The sequence below is a fragment of the Passer domesticus genome, chromosome 1, assembly GCF_036417665.1.
Source record: "Passer domesticus isolate bPasDom1 chromosome 1, bPasDom1.hap1, whole genome shotgun sequence".
Classification (NCBI taxonomy): domain Eukaryota; kingdom Metazoa; phylum Chordata; class Aves; order Passeriformes; family Passeridae; genus Passer; species Passer domesticus.
This window is the reverse complement of record NC_087474.1, coordinates 127,026,729-127,052,005: the sequence shown is the minus strand read 5'-3', so window position 1 is coordinate 127,052,005 and position 25,277 is coordinate 127,026,729. Positions and strand designations below refer to the sequence as shown.

The 25,277-nt window shown below is 37.1% G+C and overlaps 1 protein-coding gene and 1 long non-coding RNA gene across 12 annotated transcripts in view; one reads left to right on the top strand and one right to left on the bottom strand.

Moving 5' to 3' along the window:
* Positions 1-5,256: 5,256 nt before the first annotated feature.
* LOC135280411 (uncharacterized) overlaps positions 5,257-25,277 on the bottom strand; it is a 28,782-nt gene continuing 8,761 nt past the window's right edge. For 2 of the 11 annotated variants that reach the window (XR_010347373.1, XR_010347374.1), the window contains 6 exons: positions 21,977-22,031; positions 17,920-19,581; positions 16,682-16,746; positions 14,390-14,434; positions 13,862-13,990; positions 11,147-12,184 (listed from right to left, as the gene is read on the bottom strand). This is a non-coding gene — a long non-coding RNA (uncharacterized LOC135280411). Of the gene's footprint in view, positions 6,429-7,336; positions 11,095-11,146; positions 12,185-13,861; positions 13,991-14,389; positions 14,435-16,681; positions 16,747-17,919; positions 21,259-21,976; positions 22,032-25,277 lie in introns of those variants that run through there. The other 9 variants (XR_010347375.1, XR_010347378.1, XR_010347353.1 and 6 more) reach the window with 9 other exon arrangements.
* Positions 5,272-25,277, top strand: PPP1R42 (protein phosphatase 1 regulatory subunit 42). The gene is made up of 8 exons (XM_064388210.1): positions 5,272-5,407; positions 6,650-6,816; positions 7,261-7,399; positions 10,036-10,152; positions 15,228-15,345; positions 16,742-16,870; positions 18,044-18,195; positions 25,143-25,277. The coding sequence occupies exons 1-8, from the start codon at positions 5,279-5,281 to the stop codon at positions 25,179-25,181; spliced, it is 990 nt and encodes a 329-aa protein (XP_064244280.1). The 5' UTR covers positions 5,272-5,278; the 3' UTR covers positions 25,182-25,277.

Genomic DNA, 25,277 nt, shown 5'->3' with positions numbered 1-25,277 from the left:
TGATGTTCCGCACCACTTTAAAGAACACTCGGGCAGCCATGGCCTGGATGAGGAGGGAGAGAAAGGGTCAGGTGGGTCTGGGAAGGAGCAGAGAGCAGGTATGGGGGCTGCACAGAGCTGGGAGCAGGTAGGAGAAGGGGCAAGGCTGCTGGTAGGGGTTTGGGCTCTTGATGCAGGGTGAGAATCCACATTTCTGTCCCGGTCTTGCCCAGCCCAGCCTCCCCTCACGTGCTTACCTTTGGCCCAGGCCCTGAAAACCAGCCCCATTGTGACCCATCTAGGATGTCATAGGGCCAAAGCCCATCACAGACACTCCCAGCCCTACCCTGGCTCTGCAGCTCACAGCTGTCCCTGGCAGCCAGAGCCTTGAAAGCCTCAAAGGACAGACCCACCTGCAGAACAGGTAATCAGGTAGGATACAAGGGTGGCTACTTTTATACTTTATACCAGGTAAGAAGCTGCTAGAAGGTCCCTTCATGTCTGACAGAGCCAATGCCAGCCAGCTCCAAGACAGACCCACCACTGGCCAAGGCCAAGCCCATCAATGATGATAGTAGCACCTCAGGATAACATATTTAAGAAGGGGGGGAAAAATTTGTGCAACACCAGCAGCTAGGAAATAGAAGTGAGAATAGGGAAGAGAAACAACTCTGCAGACCCCCAGGTCAGAGAAGAAGGAGGGAGGGTAGGAGAAGGAGAAGCTCCAGGCACATGGGCAGAGATTCCCCTGCAGTCCATAGTAAAGATCATGGTGAGTCAAGATGTGGCCCTGCAGCCCATGGAAATCTGTAGTGGAGCAGACAGACATCTGTGGATATGCCTGAAGGAGGCTTTGACTGTAGGAAGCTTATGCTGGAACAGACAAGAGTATAAAGAGCCTTCCCTTAAGCAGGAAGGAGTGACACTCCTCACAACCCCCATTCCCCTATTTGCTCTGCTCCATGTTTTTGAGAATCTTATATTTTCTACCTTTGAAAACATAAAATCCAAATTGAAATTAATTGGAAGAAGTTATTTCAGACGTATTTTACACAATAAAACATGTTTGTTCCTAACAATATTTTGTGTCATTTTTCCTACAAGAGAAATGAAGTCATAATCTCGGTTTCATTGGAAGCAAACTCCCTGAGCCTTCTCTTCTCCAGACTGGACAGTCCCAGTACTGGACAGTAGTACTGGGACAGTAGTATTGGGACTACTGGACAGTAGTCCTCAACTACTCCTTAAAAGAGAGATGCTTCAGTCCCTTCATCATCTTTACAGCCCTTAGCTGGTCTCTCTCTGGTGTGTCCCCGTCTCTCTTGTACTGAAGAGCTCAGAGCTGGACACCGGCACTCCAGGTGCGGCCTCACCAGCACTGAATAAAAAGGGTAGGATCTTCTTCTACGATTGGCAATATTCCTCTAAGGCAGCCCAGGACAACATTTGCTTTCCTTGCTGCTACACTGGACAGTTTGGTGTCCACCAGGACCTCCATGTCATTTTCTCCCAAGCTGCTTTCCAGCTGGTCTTTGCTGGTGCCTGGGGCTGTTCCTCCCCATGGGCCAGGCTTTGCACTTTCCCTTGGAGAACTTTTTTCAGCTCCCCTTGGCTCATTTCTCCAGCCTGTTGAAGTCCTTCCTCATGGCAGCACAACCCACTGGAGTATCAGCCACTCCTCCCACTTTTGTATCATCAGCAACTAATTAGTTGACTTTTGTAAAGGCACTAAAAAGTGTGATATATTTGATTAAACAAAACAAAATCAACAACGAACCATCCCAAACTGGAATAATGTTTCACCCTAAAAAAAAAAAAATCATTGAACATTTGCTAGCATAGTTTTTTGTAGAACTTTGCTATCAAATACAGTATTCACTCCATTTATAAAACTATTAACTTCTCCAATTCAAGCATGAGGAAAAGGAACTATATGATCTTGGTTTTGCCAGTAATCTGAGCTCGCAAGAAATGTCTAGCATGGAGGAAGAAGAGGCAACACCAAACAGAAAAACTGCTAGTTAACAAGATTTAAAAACATACAGCCTCATTAAGACATTAATAAGACAAAGAGCTCTTTGTAGGGGTGGGCAGCGTGGGGGATGTTGTTCAAAGTCCATTTGCATTAGCAGGTTTCAAAGATTTCTTCTGGGACAAATCACAGAGTTGGGCAATCAGCAACAGCAGGGAGTTTAACAAGGGCAAGTTCCAGATTCTACACCTGGGGTGGAGCTACCCTGGATGTACAGACTGGGAATGAGAGGCTGGAAAGCAATGCCACAGAAAGGGACCTGGGGATCCCGGCTGAAGAAAGCTGAATGTGAGTCAGCAGTGCCCTGGCAGCCAGGAGGGCCAACCATGTCCTGGGGTGCATCAGGCACAGCATCAGGCAAGGAGGGGATTGTCCCGCTCTGCTCTGCACCAGGGTGGCCTCACCTTCAGTACTGTTGTCCACAAAAATTGTGTTTATTAGTTGCTGTACAACAAGCCAATAATAACACACTTCAGAGGGGCATTGATTATTTATTTCAAAACTGCACAAGCCAGGGTGCCTGGTGGAATTCCACAAATCAAGCACACGGACTACCAAAACATTTTATAATGTATACAGTTTAGCAGGTAAAGGAATTAGTGTTCATTGGCTAACAGTTACATAGTTTTCTTATGAATTAATATTCTACAACTGGCTAACAATTCTCTTGCTTCTTATGCTAATTAGTCCACATGCCCAGTCTTTCTCTTCTTTTGGGTCAATGGTCTCTGAGTTGGAAGTTGCAGATCTCCCCCTGCTGGAATTACCTTTCACTCAGTTGGAGCTGCTTTCAGCACAGTTGCAGAGTTGACTTTATTAGTTATTCCCTTATCTTCAGAGTTCGACCAGATGTCTTTGTAGGTCATAAACTCTGCATTCTTTGTGTCCAGTATCAGTCGGGATATCCTTTTTCCCAAGCTTTGTTAACCTCCCTCTCAATCTCAGATCATTGAAGCATGTCAAGCCCCAAACTTTAACAAGGTAATTCTACAAACAAGTAATTTGTTCTTCTAGATATCATAGATATCACAGATATTACTTATTAATTAGAGTTTGCTTGTTAGCTGCTGTTTCACAAGTTAAACCTCCCTTGATGATTGGACGTGAAAGTATACAAACGTGAAAGAACATTCGTAAGAAGGTTTTTACAAAACCCACATTTTGCAAGTCTTGTGTGCAGATTTGGGCACCACAATACAAAAATGGCATTGAGCTATTACAGAGGGTCCAAGGAAAGGCAGGGAGGGGAGTGAAGGGCCTGGAGGGGAAGCTGTATGAGGAGCGGCTGAGGCTACTTCCTCTGCTCGGCAGGGAGGACACTGAGGGGACACCTCATTGCAGTTCACAATTTCCTCGTGAGGGAAAGTGCAAGCTCATGCACCGATCTCTTCCCTACGGCATCCAGTGACAGGACTCGAGGGAATGGCCTGAAGTTGTGTCCCAAGAGGATTAGGTTGGTTATCAGGAAAAGGACTTCCAACCAGAGGGTGGTTGGGCCCAGGCTCTCTCAGGAAGTTGTCACAACACCAACCCTAACAAGAGTTCGAGAAGCATCAGAGCAATGCACTCAGGCACAAGGTGTAACGAGTGAGGTGTCCCGTGCAGGAGCTGGACCCCATAACCATTGCTGAACCCATCCCGACTCGGGATAATCCCCGCCTCCCCCAACATGGCCGCCCGCACCGCCAGACCCGGCGGAGCCGCGCGTGCAAAAAAGCCCCGCCCCTTCTCTCTCTTTCCTCGGCGCTGATTGGTCCGAGGGGCGCGCGCGGCAGCCGGTAGCGGAGCGCCCCGCCCCCCGGCGGTTGGCGTGCGGTTGCCGCGGCAACCGGGTCGGGCGGCGCGCGCGGGCCGGGAGCTGAGGGGAGCGCGGAGCCGGGGCCGGGCCGGGGGCGCTTCCTCCCGGGAAAGCGCCTGGAGCCGATCTCCGCCGTGCCCACCGTCAGAGCCGCCCTCCCACCGGCCGTGCTGGGAGGCGGCGGGTGGCGGGGCCGCGGGACGGGGAGGGCGGTGTGAAGGCGCGCGGCTGTAGGTAGGAAGGAGCTGGGCGGCCGAGGGAGGGAGAGCTGCCCGGCTTCGCCTCGCTTATTCTGCTGGGTTTGCAAGAAGGACTGAGAAGGGGCTCTGAAAGGTGTTTTTATAGAAAAAGAAAAAAAATCACAGTAGAAAAACAGGCAACCCACAATGTCCTTCCAGCTCTTCTTCATCCCTGCTTTTTAAAATAAAAGTTAAAAGCAAATCCCGTGTTGATAAAGGAGAGCTACTGAGCTTCAGATTTGTTTACTGAGAAAGGAAGTTTCTTCTGCCTTCACAGCCTCGATCTTGGCTTTTCTTCAGTTTCTCCTAATTGTAATGCTGGCAGGCAGGATTCCCTGTGCCAGGTTCAGCACTGGGATGCTTTTTGCTGTCTCCTCAGTTGCTCTGATGCATGACTGTGGGGCTTTTGAGTCTGAGCTATAATACATAATATACATTGGTATATTTACTGGCTAAGTAGGTGACCTTTCTATTCTGGGTCATTTTGTCCATTAGGGTGTCTTTATCCCCAGACTGTATACACATCCTGTTCAAGATTCGCTGTTTGCCTTCTTCCTTCTCCGCCATTCTGTCATTTAAAAGTTCACTTACATGAGTCAGAGTTTGGGAAAAAAAAAAGTTGGTATTGTTGTGAGAGCCTCTATAATATATCTTAGAGGGAAAAACTCTCAGTTTTTGACAGTGCAGAACATGCAGTTGTGTGCATGACAAAAGTGCTGTGCAGATATATAATGAGTCCTGTAGCTTAATACCACCTCTCACAGCCTGTAAAACCTGTTATAGAGTCTCCTGTATTTTCTGATTTATAATCACATTATGAGCTTCCATTAACTAACTACTCTGTGTGAGAATTATGCCTGCTGTGGAGCATTGTGCTCATATTCCTTGAAAAAGACAAAAACTAGGATATAATATTCTTAAGCAAACTGAATCAACATATCAAATAGAAAAAATATTTTAAATATTTATTAATATACCAAAACTTGGTAAAATGTCAGCAATAAAAGGGGTAGGATTTTATAAGCAATGTAGTATCACTGTAAATGAAAAGGACATTGGTGAGGATATGTCAGATTTGAAAGACACATGAAAGCTTTGTTGAAGATCTGGGATACAAGTAGTATAACATTTTCCTTTTTGTTTTTAAGGCATTCTGTAATACTACTTAGAAAAGCACGTGGAATACAGTATTAAAAGAAGCAGTAGAGCAGCTTGACCTATTGCAGAACCATGGTTCGACTAACAATGGACCTAATTGCTAAAAATGCTGGTCACAAGAACCGTACTGAAGAGGATTTTGGACAATATCTGCAAAAATTAACTCATCTGAATTTGTCAGATAAAAATATAGATTCAATTGTAAGATTTATTTTTTATTATTCCTTTTAAACTGGCTACTCTAATGTTTTGTAGTTACTGTTATGATGAGGTGTTGTTGGAGAGACAAACAAGGAAAGCCAAGTTGTACAAATTTGTTAATTCACAGCACAATCTTTTCAATCTATCTTTGATTTATTCCTTAAATTTCAGAGGAAGTCTGAGAAAGGAAAGGAGAGTTCAGGAACAGGAAATAACCCGAGTGAGGTTAACAAATTTGGACTGGTGTAGTGGCTTTTTCAAATTAGCCCAGTTAAAAATATACTTTTTTTTTTTTAATTGCTCCCCGGGGCTTACTCATTTAAAAAATAATCCACGAGCTTTTCATTTTCAAAGACTAAACCTGCAAACTTAACCCAGTCCTCCTTCCTCTGAGTTTAATAATAGGAAATGTATACAGGTTTCAATAAGTTCTGAGTTAATTCAGATCCCCTCAAGATACTGAGTAAATTTTGAAACTGCTGAGCCCTGAACAACTGCATTGTTGAATGTGGTGAATTTCTGCTCTAAAAGTGTGATTTCAGTCAAGAAGAAATTGCTTGTTCCATGTGAACAGATCCTGCAAAAAAAGGGATTTTTTCAGCCCACTCCTATGCACAGCCATAGGGAGTTGGGTAACTGGATCAGTCCATTTGATGAGGTCTGCTTCATCAGCTGCCACAGCAAAGTTTTACAGAAACTTTCATGGGGAGTGGTCTTTTTTGTTGTTTCATAGGAGTATGTTCAAAGAAACTCAACATTTGAGTGTAAAATTCAGTTCAGAAACATATTAAAACAGATTGAAGTGCAAGGTTTTGTAAAAACCAATAATTCTTTGGCAAGAACTGGTTTCCAGTTACATCAGTGCAGTTTAATGGAGACAACTGCACAAAAAATTGTGCTTTTCTGAAATCCATGTGACGAATGGACTGATCTGATGATGAATCCCTGATGAAGACAGGGAAGGGAATGAAGTCACACTGGATGTGGTGTATTTGCTGGTGATGCCTGTAGTCCTCAAATTCTGTAGGACAAAATAGTAACAACAAAGATTTCAGTCTTTATTCTGTAGATAACTGACAATATATAATAACTCTGGTTTTCTAGGAAAAATAATTTTAAGAAATGTTTACTAAAGGTGAAAACTTATAAATCATGCATCAGAACTTAATTACAAGAACAATCAATAGCTTCCAGAAGCAGGCAGTGACTGAACGTTAAGTAGCATGTTACTGTTTATTTCAGGGTGACCTCTTGTTCTGTAAAAATCTGAGAGTTCTGTATTTATATGATAACCAAATCAACCAAATCCAGAACTTGGACTTTGCTTCAAACATAACACACCTTTACCTTCAGAACAATCGTATTTCAAGTATAGAAAATCTCTCATCGCTGAAAAAACTTGAAAAATTGTAAGTTGAAAATAATGTATTTATTTTATTAGTAAAAAGAATAGTTGGGGCACTTAAGATTTTTCTTTTAAATTATGTAGCCATTAAAGTCCTTTCAGCTCTTAAATTTTACTTTTCAAATGGAAGAAATTGCTTATTGTTTTTTTATGAGATATTCTATAGTAAAAGTAAAGACATACCATCTTGACATATATATATTTGCATTTAAATTATTTTATTTTTTCAGTCTAGTAATATTAATAATAATAGCAATAGATAAAGCTGTAAAAAATTGCTTGAATCATTTAAGTGTATATTCTACTTGTATGCTAGGTTATTTACTTTATCATAATTTCCAAGTATTATTCAATAATTCTTGGAAAATATTTTTCTCCATATATTGAAGCCATGTGTTTGCTCTTACTTTCAAAGTATATTAAATCTATTTTGTGTTCTGTTCTGTAGGTATTTAGGAGGCAACTATATCACTGTAGTAGAGGGTTTAGATAAAGTAGGAGAACTGAGGGAGCTACATATTGAAAGTCAACATCTCCCTGTTGGTGAAAAGCTTCTGTTTGATCCAGTATCTCTTAACTCCCTGGCAGTAAGTATATTTTGAGAATTAAAATGAGCCAATTATCAGGAGATCAGTATTTTTAGAAGAAATGACTAGGGGTTGATCATTCTGTGTTTTCCTCCTTTGCCAATTGGTGGCATTATTTCAAATTCTACCAAGAGACTCCCACCCTAATTCTCTTATAAGGCATCCAGCAAATTCTACTTCATCTTTTTTCCATTACGAAGGATAGAAATGAGAATCAAGAGAGAGAGGAAATAAGGATGTATGTGGATGCCCTATACCAGCAAAATGTGAATAACTAAAAAAGGGGGTTGGAATTTATCACTTAATTTTCTTAGTCTGTTTCATTTGTAGTGAATTAGTTTGTTAACATTTCAGTGATTTGATTGGTATAGTTGTTTATTTATTGCCTTTTGTATTCTGTAGAAAAATGGAATGAAAAAAAAGGCACAAACAGATTTTTCTTCCTGGATATTAAGAACAACACAATCAAAAGCATTCCGTTTTAGTTCTGCAGTTCTTCTATGTTGTGTTATGTCAAGAGTTCAGGAAATCTCTTTGAAGTTGTCTTTCAACATGTTAATTGCTCATAAAACATATCGTTGAAGAGGTTAAAAAGTAGGATTTATTTGCTAATGGATGTAGTTCTGCACTATAAAAATTCCTCTTGCTGTATCTCCCATAGTGTAGTCAGGGCTTGATAAGCCTTTTTTTTGTGAAGATGAAAAACTCACTAAAAGTGAGTTCTTTTGTTCACATGTATATCATAAATATTTGACCTAGCTCTATTTTTTCCTGTTTTGAGATTATGTAATCCAAGACATGCATTGCTGTTTTTCTTTACTAGAAATGAATCATTACTATGAGAGCATTTGTACTATGTTCCTTCTATATTGGAGAAATTATCAAGTAAAGGGAAGTTTTACAGCTGTAATCTTCCCAGGATAATAACATATAATAAATTCTTCCATGTTTTTCAGCAGCCTGGTCTAGATTTTGTTCTTTGTAGATTTTATTTAAGGCCTTTTGATGTGGGGTTTGTTTTGTTTTCTATGAAACAACTTTGCATTCTTGACTATGCAACATCTTTGTGGAGGCTAAATGTAAAAATATTCTATTTTATCCTTTAAGTGCTAAGTGTTTTGAGCCTTTTTAAGGCATCACTTTTTACCTCTTAATCTGTTTCTGCCTCTTTTAATGGTGTCAGAGATAAAAGAGATAAAATCATGAAGCCATATAGCTCTGTGTGTACCACAGGCAAATGTTTGGATGATGACAATGTCATTAATCTGAGAAGATTATGAGCTGTGTTTGTCAGGATGATACTGGTAATTTCCACCTGCAATGTAGATCTTGGTCAAATTTTTGAATGGGGTTCGTTTTCCTGTATAAATTTTTGAATGGGGTTCGTTTTCCTGTATAAACTGCTGAAATAGAGATTTTCCAAATAATGGTAAATCTTATATCTTGTATAATCCTAAACTCATTGGATTAGGAGTTCCTTGTCATTTTCTAGAGCTATAAACTTCTTCCTTTTCTGTGAAACTACATTAGTATTTCCTGAGATAAACACCTAAAACACATTTAGATTTTTATCTAAAATGTAAAGATCTCTATAACTATTGTCTGTTACAAATGGCAAAGTGCAATATGTGGCTCAGTAGTGTTCCAGAGAAGGGGTAAGGATCAGAGGTATGGATACCAAGAGGTTTGTAGGATCAAGCCTGGAAGAAAAGCAGTGTAGTCCAGCTGTTAAATGAGACTGTGTGGGTAGCACATAGGGGCTTCAGCTCTGCAGTTCAGATGCAATCTTGGGGCCCACAGTACAAGAAGAACATGGACCTGCTGGAGCAAGTCCAGAGAGGGCCACAGAGAGGATCAAAGGCCTCTCCTATAAAGGCAGGCTGAGAGAGTAGGGGTTGTTCAGCCTGGAGAAGAGAAGGTTCCAAGGACACCTTAAATCACCATTCCAGTACCCAATGGGGGCTTATAAGAAAGCTGGAGAGGCAATTTTACAAGGGTGTGTTGTGACAGGACACAGCATAACGGCCTGAAACTGATCAAGGGCAGGTTTACATTAGCTATTAGGAGAAATTCTCTGCTTGTGGCTGTGGTGAGACACTGGAACAGATTGCACAGAGAAGCTGTGGATGGCCCATCCCTGGAAGTGTTCAAGGCCAGCTTGGATGGAGCTCTGAGCAACCTGGTCTCATGGAAGGTGTCCCTGCTCATGGCAGGGGGCTGGAACTAGATGATCTTTAAGGTCCCTTTCAACCCAAACCATTCTATGATTCTATAAAAATGCAGTCAGATTCAATGTATGTTTCATACTTCAGAAGTAGAGTTTGTAGCACTTACAGAACTCTGTAAGGAATTTGAACGTGTTTTAAAAAACCCAAAATTTCTGTATTTACTAAGAATTTCTGAAATAATTGAGAAACAATCTTACTTTAGTTTCACTTCAAAACCAAAATAAATTACATTTTAGGACAAGGTGGAACGCCAACATAAAACAATCTGTATGGTGTGTGGAGGTGGTGTTTGCATGTTTCTTCTTCATATGTTTGTTCATCTTTTAAGATAATTTTCTGTAATAATTTACAGCTTGACTCATACATGGCATGAAAAAAATATTTCTTTTTCTGCTTTTCTTCCTTCAGAAATCTTTGTCCGTATTGAATATCAGCAATAACAACATTGATGAATTAGAAGAACTGGCAGTTTTGGAAAATCTTTCTTATCTTAAAGCAGTCGACAATCGACTTAAACATATGAAGGTATTAAAGTAAATATTTGTTACATTAAGTATGGGTGTTCAGGAATTAGCCACAGTCATCTTTATCACTAAATACGTAAGTAAAAAGAAATTTTACTTCTGCAGTTACTAAATCTGGCTTGTCAAGCATGCTGTCTTTTCTCATATAAAAATCCTACTGAGACTAAAAGTGGAGAAGCATTTACCTAGGATGTAAAAATTTATAATTTTATTAATTAATACTGAAATTAATTGGCTTAAATAGTAACCCAAATCACCAAGACAAAGTCTTGATTGAAATAAACTCTTTCATTTCTGGTTTGCATAAACATTTTATTTCCTTAGTAAACTTAACTTTCATTGGTTAGTAATTATTAAAATAACTATTCTTATTACTTCTGAGAACACAACATATTTTTAACAGATTAGCAGATTGTTGAGAGAATTTGGCAATTCTCTGTACTAATGAGGAGATTGTAGTATTGTATGCATAACCTATCAGTTATCTAGATGAATTTACTCTATTTGGACTCTTCAATTTTTTACACTATAATATTAAAAAATGTTGAGTGATGCCCTTCTTATTTACTACAGAACCATTTCTTTGTATTTCAAGTCCTGGCTGGCAGCTGTGATTGAATTTACATCAAAACACAATTCATGTAGGCTTTTGCTGAGTAATTAAATTCATATTGAATATGCTGGTTACATCAAAATGCAAAAAACTTTTTTTCAAATAGACAATCTCCCCAAATCTTCCCTTTTTAAAAGGAATCAATTTCTCAATAAAACATATTACAAAAAAAATTTATATTGGCTCTTTCTTTCTTATAAATAAAATATATTTCTGTTGTGATGATCTTAAAAGAAAATTGTCATAGCCAAAGAACCAATTAATTTTAAGAAGGAGGATGCCAGTTTGGAGACAGCATTTTCAGTATCTTAAAGGAAAAACCAGTATCCTCTGAAACAGAAAAGGAGAGGACAAAATGACTGCATTATTTAGTAACTGTGTGTATGTTACTTATTCTTTATTAAATTTCATTATTTAATCATCAGAAAAACCAGAGTTACATATACCCAAACCAGTGAGACCTGAAGATTTCTATGTTATATAGTCACAACTGTTGAAAAATTATACAATTAGCATTTGAGTTTGCTACCTATTACACTCATATTAAGCGCCAGTATATTTTGAAAGTGACTGTTCTGTGTGTTTTCTAAACAATCTCCAAGTTTTGAAATATCTGGAACAGGGAAGGTGTTTCTATTCATATCTTTGCAGGCCTGTAAAATTAATGAACATATCAAATGTGTTTAATATACAGTGTAATGCAGGTGGATATCCAACTTTCCAGCTACAATTACTGAGGTTTAAGAGATTACATTTTGGTAGGCTCTACTTATCACTAATATAAATTCTTAAATAAATAAAACCCAAACTGTTGAAAAAGCAGTAAGCCATGAAAAGTATTTTTTAAAAAGTCAGTTTTAACTCTGTGTAAGAGGCTTTAGCTCACAGTGCACATCTAGCAGGAGAAGAATTGTCTACAGCCACTGACTGTTCAAAGAAATAGCTGAGGGAAGTGTTAAGTATATGTCAGTATTTTTTGCATCCCTGAATTTCATGATTACGTGGCATACATTATTCTATAGCTGTGAAAGCTGCAAGGATTTTATGGATATATAGTTCTATATGCTTAATTGGTTCTGCTGGCTGAACTTGCTACCTGCAGCAAAGGCTCTTTCATTCCCACATGAGCTTCCTCCCTTCTCCTCCCTCTTGCCCCTCTGTTATCAAAGCTCTCATGTATATCTCTTTTTCATGCCAAAAGCACTATATCCCCTGTTTTCCCTTTCTTGCTTTGCCATCACTGCCTTCAAGAGCTTCCCCAGGAATGTCTGGCACTGATCAGAGATCGTGGCAGTGCCACATGACAGGGAAGTGTTGGAGAGCTCTGAACCCTGTTGTGCTTCACCTGGTGGGAAGAGAAGCTGTAGAGGAGCTACCTGTGTCTGAGCAGGTCTGCTCAACTGCAGGAATAACATGGAATCTTTGAGAAAGACAAAAATATGAAGGGCTTAAGAAATGCATGAAATACAATCTTACACAGACTTTTCTCACTTTTGTGTACTTAGTATAATTATTTTATATTTAAACATTTCTCTCTGTTTTTTCACTTTATTATGAAAACCCATATTCCTTCCTTTCTTACCTATGCCACTTTGATTTCAGCATAGTTGAAAACTAGGACTAATAAATTCAATAAATTCAAGCACTTAAGGTCGTGGCTAATACAGGGCTTTGTTAGCATAATTAACAGACATCAAGGCATATGGCCTTGTTTCACTCGACTGAAGTTTATATAATTCAGTCTGAACAGGAGACAGATGAAAATCAAGTAATTTTTCTGAATTCATGCAAAATAACTATGACTAGCTACCACGTGCAAAAAGTATGTCTCAGGTCAGTTATCAAGAATATAATTGATTTTAATAGAAGTGGCTTTTATTTGTTTTCTATTGCTCACTACTTCATTTATTCATTGTATTGAGGTTCTGGTTTGCTTTAGTCAGGATTACAAGGTCTTCTAGACTGCAGTGTACTTGGATTGGAATTAAGGAAGTTTTTTAAAATACTATGTCTATTAAAAAAAACCAAAACAACCCACAACTATTCCTTTCTACAAAAAGCCGGAATATAATTTATTTATTAAGTTCATTAGTTTTGGAGATATTATGAGTTGTGTAGGTTTTTGGATAGATAGAAAAAAATACAGCTAGAAATACTTGGAAAAATCTGTATTTCCCAAGTCTTTAATTTATTCAACCTCTGCCCAGTATTGATTATGACAAGAGGATATCACAAAAGATGAATTCATTCGCTTTAGAATTGAGTCAGGAACAAGAGAAAAATTATAGATTTTCTCAAATAGATTATGACAGGTAATCAAACTGGTGACAAATGGCTGTCTGTAGATATAGCTGGGGCAGTTGGATTAGACATTTCCAATAAAAACTGGAGCATACTGGTCAAATACCAATTCTTAAATGGCCACTGTTAATTGGTAAGAAAGTTATTGCCAGCACTACAGCTGCCTACTCAGGCACTTGCCCTTCCCCCTCCCCACCCTCCCCGATGGAATATAATTTGCTCGTCAGTATTTTGTAGCAGACCTCAAAGTGATAGCATGACATGATCATTTATCAAACGGAGCCTGCCCAGAAGAGTGTCTGGTCCCTTTAGTACAGCTTATTGAAAGGCTGGGAAGTGAAAGCACTTTATTAGAGACAGGAAGGCAATGAACAACTAGAGCGTATCGAAAGGGTAATCATATTTCAGCACAGGATTAGTGTGCTCTTAGATAAACATACACTGGAGTAAGCATGTTCAGGGTCATTTATCAAGTAAGTAACAGCTAACAAAAATCTACAGGACTCTGTATACATTCATCAAAGTTAAACTGTATACATTTTCTTTCACTAATAGACAACTTTGTGTTGCAAAACTATTACTTGGAAAAATTCTTTCTAATGAAATTGAGAACACATAGACTTCAAGTATAGTATCTGAGTGCTTAGGTAAGGATAAATAAATATACTCGCTAATTTTTTTTTTTATTTTTTTTTTAGTAAGTCTAGCCTAAAATATTTTGCCCCTGAATTTTGTTTGTGATTAAGTGTTAGCACCTAAACTGTGGGGGTTATCATGTTTCTATCCCGATACTTACTGATTAAGCTTTGCTGAATAGAATTACGAGAATTATTAACAATTCTTCATGTGGACTAGTCCTTAGAGTTTCTTGCATTGTTTTATCCATTTTGATCCTCACAGAACCAGACTTCTGCTCTCTAGTTTTCTAAAAATATATTTTTATCAGTGAATAACAATAGATGATATCATCATAGGTAGACCAAAAATTATATGGTTTGGAGGTATGAGGCTGTGCTGCCACTTTCTCTTCCACATGATTTTTATAAACATGTATTATATAACTGATAAAATATTTCAAAGAGGATTTTTACCAAGGGAGATGAGTCACCAAAGCAGAATTCTCCCTGCTTGTGTTACCCATGCAATTTTCTACCCATGCAAATTTGAAGGAGCTAAGAGATATCTACATTGTTAGAGACTTCATTGTTGGCATCAAGCTACAAAGTTTTACATACACTGCAATTTAGAATCCATCACAGCATAATCAGTAGAATTTTCCAAATTATTACAGCAGAAGAACATAAATCCTCTCTCCTATTTATACCTATTGTCTTGAATTCCTCAAGCTTCTCACACATACAAGGAAAACCTGTCAAGAATGAAAGTTAAATGAAATTTTGGACAGAAAGTATTTCAGAAAGTAAGGTGTCTGAGTAGAAAGGCCCAATCAGATAAACTTCGCATGTTTTCAACTTGAATTTATTGTATTTGAAAGACAGAGTAGTTTCATCTAGGTCATACTGCCCCTGGGTAACCAGACAGAAATAGAGATGGAGAAAGGTATATTTCACTAATTTCACTGTGTAGGCCAATACTGTAACTGACCACCCACAGTTAGGTGAGGGGGGATTACTGTTTCTCCTGTAAAATACAGTTCTACATATATATAAAGAGAGAGGCAGTCCACTGTGAATTGCATGATTTTTAGCTTTTTTTTTTTTTTTGGCTGTACTATATCTGTATAAAGTATTTATTCTTCCACACACTGATACTCTTAAGGGCTCTGTGAGACCTTGGGGGTGCATTAACAGACATTGTGTATAATATGAATTTTTTCCTTGGTAGTTCCTAGGCTTTGGGTGCTTATCAGTGGGATTGAAGTGGTGATTTTCCACAGCTGGCATTACTGTATCCTTAAAAATCCAGCATCTTCCAACATCACTGTTTCTTCTGTGCAATTTTGATATGTTCAGGGGATGCTGTGAACCACTCTGTTTGGAAATGCACAATTATTCTTAATGTGCCTAATACATGCGAACAGTCTCATTGAAGTTATTTCTGTGTGCAGGATTTGGGCCTGGCTGAACAAATCACATTACTGTTGAATTTTACTCTGGAGGGGGAGACACAATCACAATGTTCTGTTGTTGTTTCAATTGCAGGATTTGGAGGTTGTATTAAAGAAATGGACAAAGCTACGCAGAATAGATCTTACAGGAAACCCCATCTGCCAAAAACCAAAGTACAAGGATAGGATTATAGTACAGTCACTGACTTTAGGTAAAAAATTAAATCAATAGCCCACCCATAACCCTCACTCTTTTAGGGAACAACTGAAAAATTAATTGTTCTTGAGTAGCACTATGCATGTAAACACAATTACTGCTGTAGATATTTATGTCAAAACATGAATTTTAAATTTATGTAGAAAGCTACATAAATTTAAAAACATTTTTAATTATTAAAAATAATTTTAAATTATTTTATTCAGATAATTATTTTAATTATTGGTTTAATTATATATGTAATTATTTGTAATTATTTAATTCTTTAATTATTTTTTTAATTAAAGCTTATGTAATCAGCTTCACAAGCCATCTTGTTTGATATCAGTTGTAATAATCATTTGTTTTATAAGAGATGATTGGTGAGATTGTTACAAGACAGTTTTTTGTGTTCATATTCCAGATGTTGTGAAACAGATTTTCAAAGATCAGTTTTATCTATTCCCCTAATTTGTAGTAGTTGCTAAAGAGTTTTTGTTGTACAGTGCCAGTTGTGCAGATCCCCACCTTACTGTGTTTCAATTTGTCATATAATGTCCATCCTTAAACTTATAGGCAGTTCACACTTATGTTGTGAGTGTAGTTGTTAATCTTAACCCTTATGGTGCAGTTTATATTATCATTGTGCATCAAATTTTAGCATGAAAGGAAGAAGCTGATTCTTCTATATCTAAATATTTATATTGCAGAAATAAGTAAAGAGAATCTGCTAATTTTTTCCTTTTTTTGGATAAAGGTGGCGATTATTTTTAAAGTTCTAATTGCAGAACTTGTTTTTTCCCAGAGCACAAAATATTGGCCATTTAGAAAAAGAAAATGCCTATCTGCACAATGAAAATAACAGTGCCTTAGGATAGTTCTAATGCAACCTAAATTTGTGGCCACATGAGGTATTTCATTTGGACTGACTCAAAAATGCAGATGCAGCCAATGAATCATAGAGCATAAGGTTTATGGCACCTAAGTGAGTAAAGTTAACCTTAGAGAGGCAAATCTGCGTGACTGTCTCCATGATCAGTAGAATTCCTTGATTGCTAAGACATACAGTTTCCCTCTCCACTTGGATTTCTGCATCTATCTATACCCTGTGTAAGAGCATAACTTTTCTGCAGAATGTTCTAGAAAGTCTTGCATGTTAACCAAATGTGAAATATGTATATTACCTTCGAAATTTATAGAAACTGTCGATTTTTTTTGTAATTAAGACATGTTAACTCTCTCTTGCAGCTTAAAAATGAATATCAGTCTTTACTGGGTATTCTGTTTTTTACCAAAATACTAGGAAAAAAAAAAAACTTGAAGAAAATTAATATAGATCCAATACACATTACCTACAACTTTGTATAGTCCTTTAGTTCACTTTGTATCACAGAAAATGTTCTCTTTTGCAGAATCCCTGGATGGGAAAGAAATTCAAGAAATGGAAAGACGTTTCTTAATTAATTGGAAAGCCTCTAGAGCTGCCAGGAAAAAAAGCAATGAAAGAATGACTGATGAACATGCAGCCTATGTAGAATTTTGTAAGCAAACTAATCAATTATTTCATGCTTATTTAAAACTTACAGAAATCAGAAAATTACAGCTAAAAATAAATATACAAAGAATTGTTTATGAGACATTGTACCAGTGATGAGTCCAAAAGACTTGAGTAGAAATTGAGCTTTTCAAATATAAAATTTAATTTTAGCACTAGTTCATACATCTTTTTTTTTCTCACACCCCAATCTCCCAGAATTATGGAAAGGGCTAGCTAGTGCATTTTGATTGTGTAAATATTCACATTTACTTCCATATTTTAAAAATGTTAGCCATTCTAGAATAAATATGCATAAAATATATCAGACTTTTAAAATCTATTTGCTTATACTTTTTGATCTCTGTATATTGTCAGTCCTTTAAAGGCCTTTGCAAGATGCATGTCTAGCAGAAGTCCAAGTTTTAACTTGGAAAGAAAAAAAAATGTCTGGGAGGTACAAAAGCCTTAAACCCTTTTTGAGGATTAAAGGCAACCTGTTCTTCAATTGGGAAAACAAATTAGTTTTGAAACTCAAGCAAAACCTGAAATAAACTTTCCTGGTTTTTTTAAATGATGGGAAGGTGGTGGTTGTTACAAAGTTGACTGCAGATTAAAATATAAATGACTTAACAGCATGTCTTGCTGTCTTGCAGGACTTGGATACAGACATTTAACTTGAAATTATTCAAAATTGTGTGAATTTCCATATTTATAAACTAAAATTGGGGGCACTTACACTGCTGCTTTCGGAAGATAAATTAATATGATATTTTTGAAGACATGAAGGCTGATGCTCTGCCTGCCAGCACCAGCCCTAAAATAGTTGGAGTCTGCTCATGTTTGGAAGCCATACGTAAATGGCAATGGTTCTGAAATGGTCTTCTGAATAACTATTGATATAAGGAGTGCTATCTAATTCAATTTACTCCCTTTCAAATAACCACCTGAATGGGAATACCTGTTTTAACATTCATCTTCCTCAGTGTTTGCATCACCTTCTATAACTGCATTTAAAGTTTTCCATTCTCAATTATCAAATTTGAGGTATTATACCTTGAGGTTCATTACACTGTTTTCTGTAACAAGATATATTGGAACCTTGTGATCAATCACACTGAATATATATGGTTTGACTTGGGATATTGAATTAATCCTTTTTTTCTTTTTTTTTCTGCAGCTGACTTAGAAGCACCTTTTCGCACAGTTCCTTTTCACCCCAGTCACTCTGTGAAAGAAAACACAGATTTTTTAGATTTGGCTCACAAGCAGAAAGTTGAAAGAAAACCTCTGCCAAGAATCCGTGAAAGAAGGAGTCAGATGAAAACTCGGGTGTGTTTCTCAAAAAACTTCCTTTTAATTAAGTTGGTTACTGCTTGTCTGAAATAATTTTTTTAACCATGTTATATTTATTGTCTTTATTTCTTTGAAAGGCAGGATAATATATTTCAGTTTCTGGTTACAAATCAGTGGACTAGCTAATAGCAGTAACTTTAATGTTACTAGTTTCTGTCATATGCATTTTATTGTAATCATTTTCCACAAAGGTAAAATAATGTTGAAGTTAATTCTCACAAGTAAGTTAAGGTGTGAGGACTATTGGTGAAAGGTGATGCTGTGAACGGAATTATCTGGAGAAGGAGAAACAATCAGTTTTCATCATTACAGCTTACTTCTGACAGCCATGCTCCAGTATCACCTGTGGCAATAGTATAGTCAAGTATTTGGGACCTAATATCACTCCTTCCAGATTTTTAATGATATTTTTATCCTAATAGTTTTATTACTTATCAGCTGAACTAGCCAACAAAAAAAACCTCCATAATTTACACAATGCTGTCGATAAAATTAATAAATGCACGCAACTGACATGGGTGGTTTTTTGTAATTAAATTAGTAAATGTAGTATTCTATTTTACATTCAAGTTAGAATTTATTAGTATGTTTGACAATTTAACTCAGCAATGTTTAATGCTATTTCATTTTTGACACCTTACCACTTTCCATTCTATGAGCTTTGTTTTTTCTGATTATTTGTTCTGATTAAAAATAGCTGCCTTTCTGTTGAGAAGGGAAGAATTGCAAATCACAAAGCTGCTCTCTTTCAAATAATAGTTTTTGTTCATCACATGGCAATGGGCATATTCTGGTCTAAAAGAGAAACTGAATTTGTCATATATGTACCTGTTATTGAACTTTTTTTCTTTCTCAGAAAGCACAAAGCAGTGGAGCAGTTAAAAACAAGAACTGCAGGAACAATGTATTCATTATTATAAAAACTAATATTGTTAGTTTTAAACTAATTCTTTTCCAGTGAATAGCACAGGCTTCTGAAATTTAGAGGGATACAGACTAATACTCATGCCATATAAATGTTGGGATTTTTAAAATTCTATTTTGAGATGGGTTTATCCACATGCTCAGTGTTCTGTCACCTTGCATGTCATCTCTGTTAGCATCCTGTCTTTTGGGCCAGGCTGAGTAAAACTGTGTTTTGCATTTACCATTCCCCTTAGTCCTAACAAAGAATGGAACATGCATGTACAATATCTTTTCTCCTGTAAGACCTTCTGCTATTCCCTTTGAGACAAAGCATTCTGATTCTGCTTTACAATGGTAAAAAGCTGTCCAGTTGTTGAGCTTCTTTGCTTGGCAAATATTTTCTCAGTATTAAAAATCTGGAATACAATCATGGCTCTGTTGAAATCCTTTTTGACCCTAGAAAGGCAAAGAGAGCACCTTCCTTACTTGATTGAAATAAAATGTCTATATTTTTATTAATTTACATTTGTAAATTAAACAATTTAAGTGATTTTTTTTACTGTTAATCTAGATGATTTTAGTCTGATTTCACAGAAAGGTTAGAAGAAACTGCAGTCAGATGACATGCATTTAAAATTTTCTAAAAACTTCTAAATGGAACTTCTATCTTAGATGCTGAAGGTTGCTCTTTTACAATTTCACATGTAATCACTGATCCTGAGATGTGTTCTAATCTTCTTAGTAGAGGAATTCCATAGAAACCAGAGTTTTAAAGTTTTGTGAATTCTTTAGAACATATATTGGGAAAAAAACCCAAAACCTCAAAAAATAGAAATATGCATTCTCAAAGCTTATGCAGATATGAAAAAATGACAAATCATAGTATTCCCTTGCCAGATCCACTAATTAGGGATATACATGAATGTGCTCACAAATAAAGGAAGCAATTTTTTTCAAACTGAACAAATACCTGTATTGTTTAATTGAAATTCAGTATCGGACCAAAGAAATTAGTGGGTTTTAATCCTAACCTCTGTGTTAGTCAAATAAATTATTCCAACAGATGTTTCCTCTTTCCCTATACATACTAGGTGATGTTTGACCTTGGCAACTGAAAAATAGGCATTAAATACCTTTCTAATGTACATCTAAGATCCACTGAGGATTGCATGCAGCTTGAACAATGAAAAAAGCCACTTATTACTAGATTACTAAATATGTCATTAATCTTCCCTTTTTGATGATATAAAAACAATAGCAATTTTATATTGAATTTTAAGTTAATTTTGGACATTCAGAGAAAATTATGGATATTGGCAGGAAGTAATTAAAAGAAACCAAATCACTTAACTATTTTAAAGATACCTAATACCTTCCAATGGGATACACCATTATTAATGTTCCCTGAGTAGAGAAGTTGTTGAAATTTTGATGTTGTAAACTTATTCTGTAACCAGCAGTTTCTGCCCACATTGCCTTACTCATGGAATTAAATACTGTGGTAGGTATTTATAGCAATTCAGAATGTAGTGGGAAAGTCACCTTTTGTCCCTCCATTCTATGTTATGGGATTAGCAATGTGGAAATATCTTTAAATTATACAGTCAGCATGTAATAAATACTCTGGATTGTGGCAACTAAACATGAGCCACTCTGCTGCCACCGTGCACATCATGTATATTTCAAGTTCCAGTCCAAAGGAAGGAACTTGCAGTGAACAGTGTTAGTTCTCCCTCTTCTTAGGCAGATGCTTGTATGAGCATGGTATTTAATTAATTAAATATTTATCAATGCCCTGAGTTGTGATGATGTGTGTGGTCTGAAATCTACACAGGATAATGGATATTTGATAACAGATATGAATGTGCATGTTCTGCATGTATACTGGGTTTTTGTTTATATGACTCTAGCTAGCATTATAATAAATAGAATTATTATGGCCTATTATATGACAGGATTTTGGGGCAAAATGGTACTGAGACTATAATCTGTATACCCCAAACATAAGCTGTGTAGTCATACACTTCACGTTACAAAATATAGCTCACTTATTTGAGAGGGAGGTGGGGAAATACGTTACCTCTGGGCAACCTAATTCTTGTTTGCTTGCTGAGTATCAGTTTCAGCAAACATCTGAAAATCCAAAAATAAAATATATCCTCAGTCTTAGCTGCGGGAAAAGGAGAAATACAGATTTAAGATATAAACCAGGGCAGTTTTAGCTGTGCACCCTTGAGTTGGTTTTAGCAGCGAAGAGCTTACAAACACTCCAAATGTATTCAGAATTAGGTGCATTGAACAGTTAGAGATGCCAGCTAGAGCACTTTGCCAGAGCTGAGAGCATGCTTGGAACAAACATGGCCTGCCTTTTCCAGCAGCCTGTCTCACTGCCTTTCTTTGGTGATGGTGTTGAAGGAAAAATGTAAACATCTTCTTAGTGAGCTCTACAAAGTATCAATCAGCATTTAGTGCTGAAGGCTGTGGAAGAGAAATGTAAGGAATTTACTTGCCGTTGAATTGTTCACCCATGACATAGGATATGAAAGGAGTCACCACAATGCTAGATAAAGTGTAAGGATAAAGAGATAAAGTGAAGTTCTGAAATTAAATAGGGTTGCTGAAGCAGAGCCATTTGAATGAAGGTCAGGTATTAGAAGTTTCTGGTTACTGTAGCCCATGTAAGGTCTCAGAAGGCAATTCAGCCAGTTCCTCTTTTTCTTTTTTTCTTTTTTTTTTTTTTTTAATGGAGAATATGCACTACCTGTAAAAGTGAGTGTAAATACTTTTGCAGAGACATAATTAATATTACAGTAATCTGCAGCCTAGTGGCATTTTTGGTATCCATACTTACAGCCTTGCTGAATATGGTGCTGGATGATCCTCCCCATGATCATTCATACTCTGCTCTGAAGCAAAAATATAACTGTCATTACAAACATAAAAGACACAAACAATGGCATTGTCTTCTGTCTAAACTTCTTTCAGTAGTGACAATTTTAAAAAAACAAGAAGAAGTAGGTCTACTATATGCCAAATCTGTACTGCTTAACACTGCCATGTCACACAGTGTCCTAAAGGCAGTGATAAAAGGTATCCCTTTTTCCTGTGCCCTGCCTCCCCACCCCAGTTCTCTGTGCTGCTGCCCGTGCCCAAAGCTGAGGAGGAGTGAGGATCTCAACCGCACTGGCAGAACACGTGCACTGATAGACCCCCGTGCCCTTGACAGAGCACATTCTTTGAAACCAGACTGAGAGCACATTTGCTGCTGAGCAGATTGCCAGCTAGACTATGCACACTCCTACATGTCTGGCTGACCAGGTAGAGCACGGACACATTCACATTCTTGATGGGCAATCTGGCAGGAGCACACTTGCTTGCAATAGTCTGCTCCCTCTTCCAGGAGATAGGGGCTGTTTCCTCGACATTTAGAAGACTGAATGGCACATGTGACTTGTCAGCCAGTAGGTGGTCAGCACCTTACTAGGGCACATCTGGGGCTGCAGGCTGTCAGATGCTCTCAAGAATATTGAACCCAGACTGTCTGAAACCTTCTACATAAAATACATGAATATTTAGAATGCTTTAGGTTGGATGATCATTGAGTCCAACCACAAGTCAGTAACATTTTGAACAGAATGCAGAATGCATCACTCAGTGATGTTAAGTGTGAGCTGTGTCTTGTAACTGGGTTCATCAAGACTGTATCAGGAATGAAATACTGTTTTAGGATGGTAAACAAAAAGCAAACTCAGATCTTTGCCTATCTGTTTTTCAGGTGTTACATGCTCACCCTAACAGTTACTAGATAAATGAAACATTCAGTATGCAGTATTTATTTTTTTATTATCCTTAGATTTTTGTTGTCAGTACTTTTAGAATACTGTTGAGATAGAACTTCAAAACTTCATAACATTTTTGGTCTGCTGTATTATCATTGCACATTTCTTACTGTGTAGCTGACAAAATTATAAATATTACTTTAATAACAAAAATATGAATCTAATTAGAAAACTGTTAAAGAAGTAATGCTGTGTTTTTAGGTTTTTAAAATACATATCTGCGTGGGAGTTTGAAAAAGTAATTTGAGGTTAAAATAAAGACTGCTGCTTGAATAGGAATATATAAATAAATTCTGTCATTTCAGTATAATTCTGTTGAAGTCAGTTCCAATAATCTAATTTACTGCAATGATAGAAACACTCTTTCAATATTTGCCTTCCTGTATCCTGTCACACATTATGCAGGCACACTCCCCTCTGAAAAGTTGAAAGCAGCTGCTTTAACAAAGCTGAGGTGAAAACACAGTCACTGTACCCTCATCTAACCAGATGAGCTACTACATTTTGGAGGACAGCACTGCAACCACTAATTCCTTAGTAGCAGCTATACCTCCTCAAATTCACTTCCAACACCTTGGGATGTATCCCATCCAGTTGCAAAGACTTGGATATGTCAGATTTACCTTAGTGCTCCCTAAATCGGTCATCATCTACTGTTGGCAGAATTTCCCCCCACCAAAAACTGTTCCTAGGACCTAAGAGGTGAGAGACAAGGCCTTACCAGTAAAGATTCCAATGCTTTTAGAGCTTCCACAGTACTGTTGGTGTGTTAGAAGTATCAAAAGGAAAATTAGACATCACTGTCCAAATACCTTCCCTTGATAATGCTATTACCATGATCACAGCACACAGTGTTTGAGTTACTGATCTAAAAATCATATTTGTACTTTAAATCCATAACTGATTTTAAAAAATCCTGTTTTTTCTAATGCTCTATTATTTCTTTCTATGTGCAGGTAAAAGCAGTACACAGCACTGCCTGTGATACAGCTTTAAAAGCCATACAGTTCAAAAGTTCTGAGATAGACCAGGGAAAAAATAGCCAGAAAACTGTCAGTGTTCAAGATGTGCCCATTGATTTTTCAGGATGAGGATTCAGATGCGATCTGTTAATATGGGATAGTATGTGATTGTATTCCGAGTGGAACTGGTAAAAGTGCAACTGAAAGGCTCTCTTCCCTGTTTTTCTTATTTTTTATCTCTGTGTGGTATGCAAAGTAGCTATTCTAACAAACAGAGCTCTGAGGCAAAATTATTAATTATGTGATCCTGATTATTTAGTCACAAAATTATAAATGCTATATATGGCAAATAGAAACAATACTTTTTACTTTTCTAGGAAAAAAAACAGTGATTTTTTTTTTATTTTAAGTCACTTGGTCTTGAAGAATTCTAGGAATTCACTGCTAAAAAAGTTGTATTTGAACCTTACCTCTTCAATCAAACTACAGTGTAACCAGACACTACAGAAATGACTGACTACATCCTTCTGTTCTCTTAATTTTGAGCAGAATTAATTGCTGCATCAAAACCAAGATAAATCCAAGCCAGCTGTGAAATGATCCATGTAATAGACTAATACTTTAAATCAAAAAGAGTATTGAATCAATAAGCTCTTCCTTTCTTGTAGAGTTAATATGTCAGACTGCCACAGTAACCACTGATTACATGTCCAGTAAAGTTGGGTATAATCAGTTGCACATAGTTTGTAGGAAAATATTTTGGAATAAAAGACTGACTCTTATCTGATTTCATTTATATGAGAAATTGCTTTGATTATTAATGAGATTTTTTTCTTATAGGACGTGAAAATTGAAAGTATTTTATACACATTTATGTAGGAAAAACGTTAATACCATTTTTGTCCATGGAAAAAGTAATTTTTGTAATAAAGGAATGTGCAATACCCCAAATAGACAGATTCTGTCAATTCAGAATATTCTGGTTCCAAGTTTGACACTGGTAAGAAAAACAAAAGGGCTTTCACTGCAACAGCCAATAATCTTGCAATAGTAAAGATCTTTCTTCCTAATCAGCAGCACTTGATAACACTGCTTGTCATTTTTGTAGCAATGTTGAGTGCTCCCAGGAAGTGTTAATGATGATGGGAGCAATAGATGCTTTCGTGTGGTTGTGACATGAAGATCTCACCTGTCTCCTCTGATCTCTCTGATGTAGGTTGAGGAGGAATCTGAAGCAACAACAGAATTGCTTTGAATTCTAAAGGCCAGAAGTTACAGGATGTGAAGATTTTGCCATTATTGGTTTTTATTTTTCAAAGCTTACAAAGAAAGATACTGGTGTCCCTTCGGA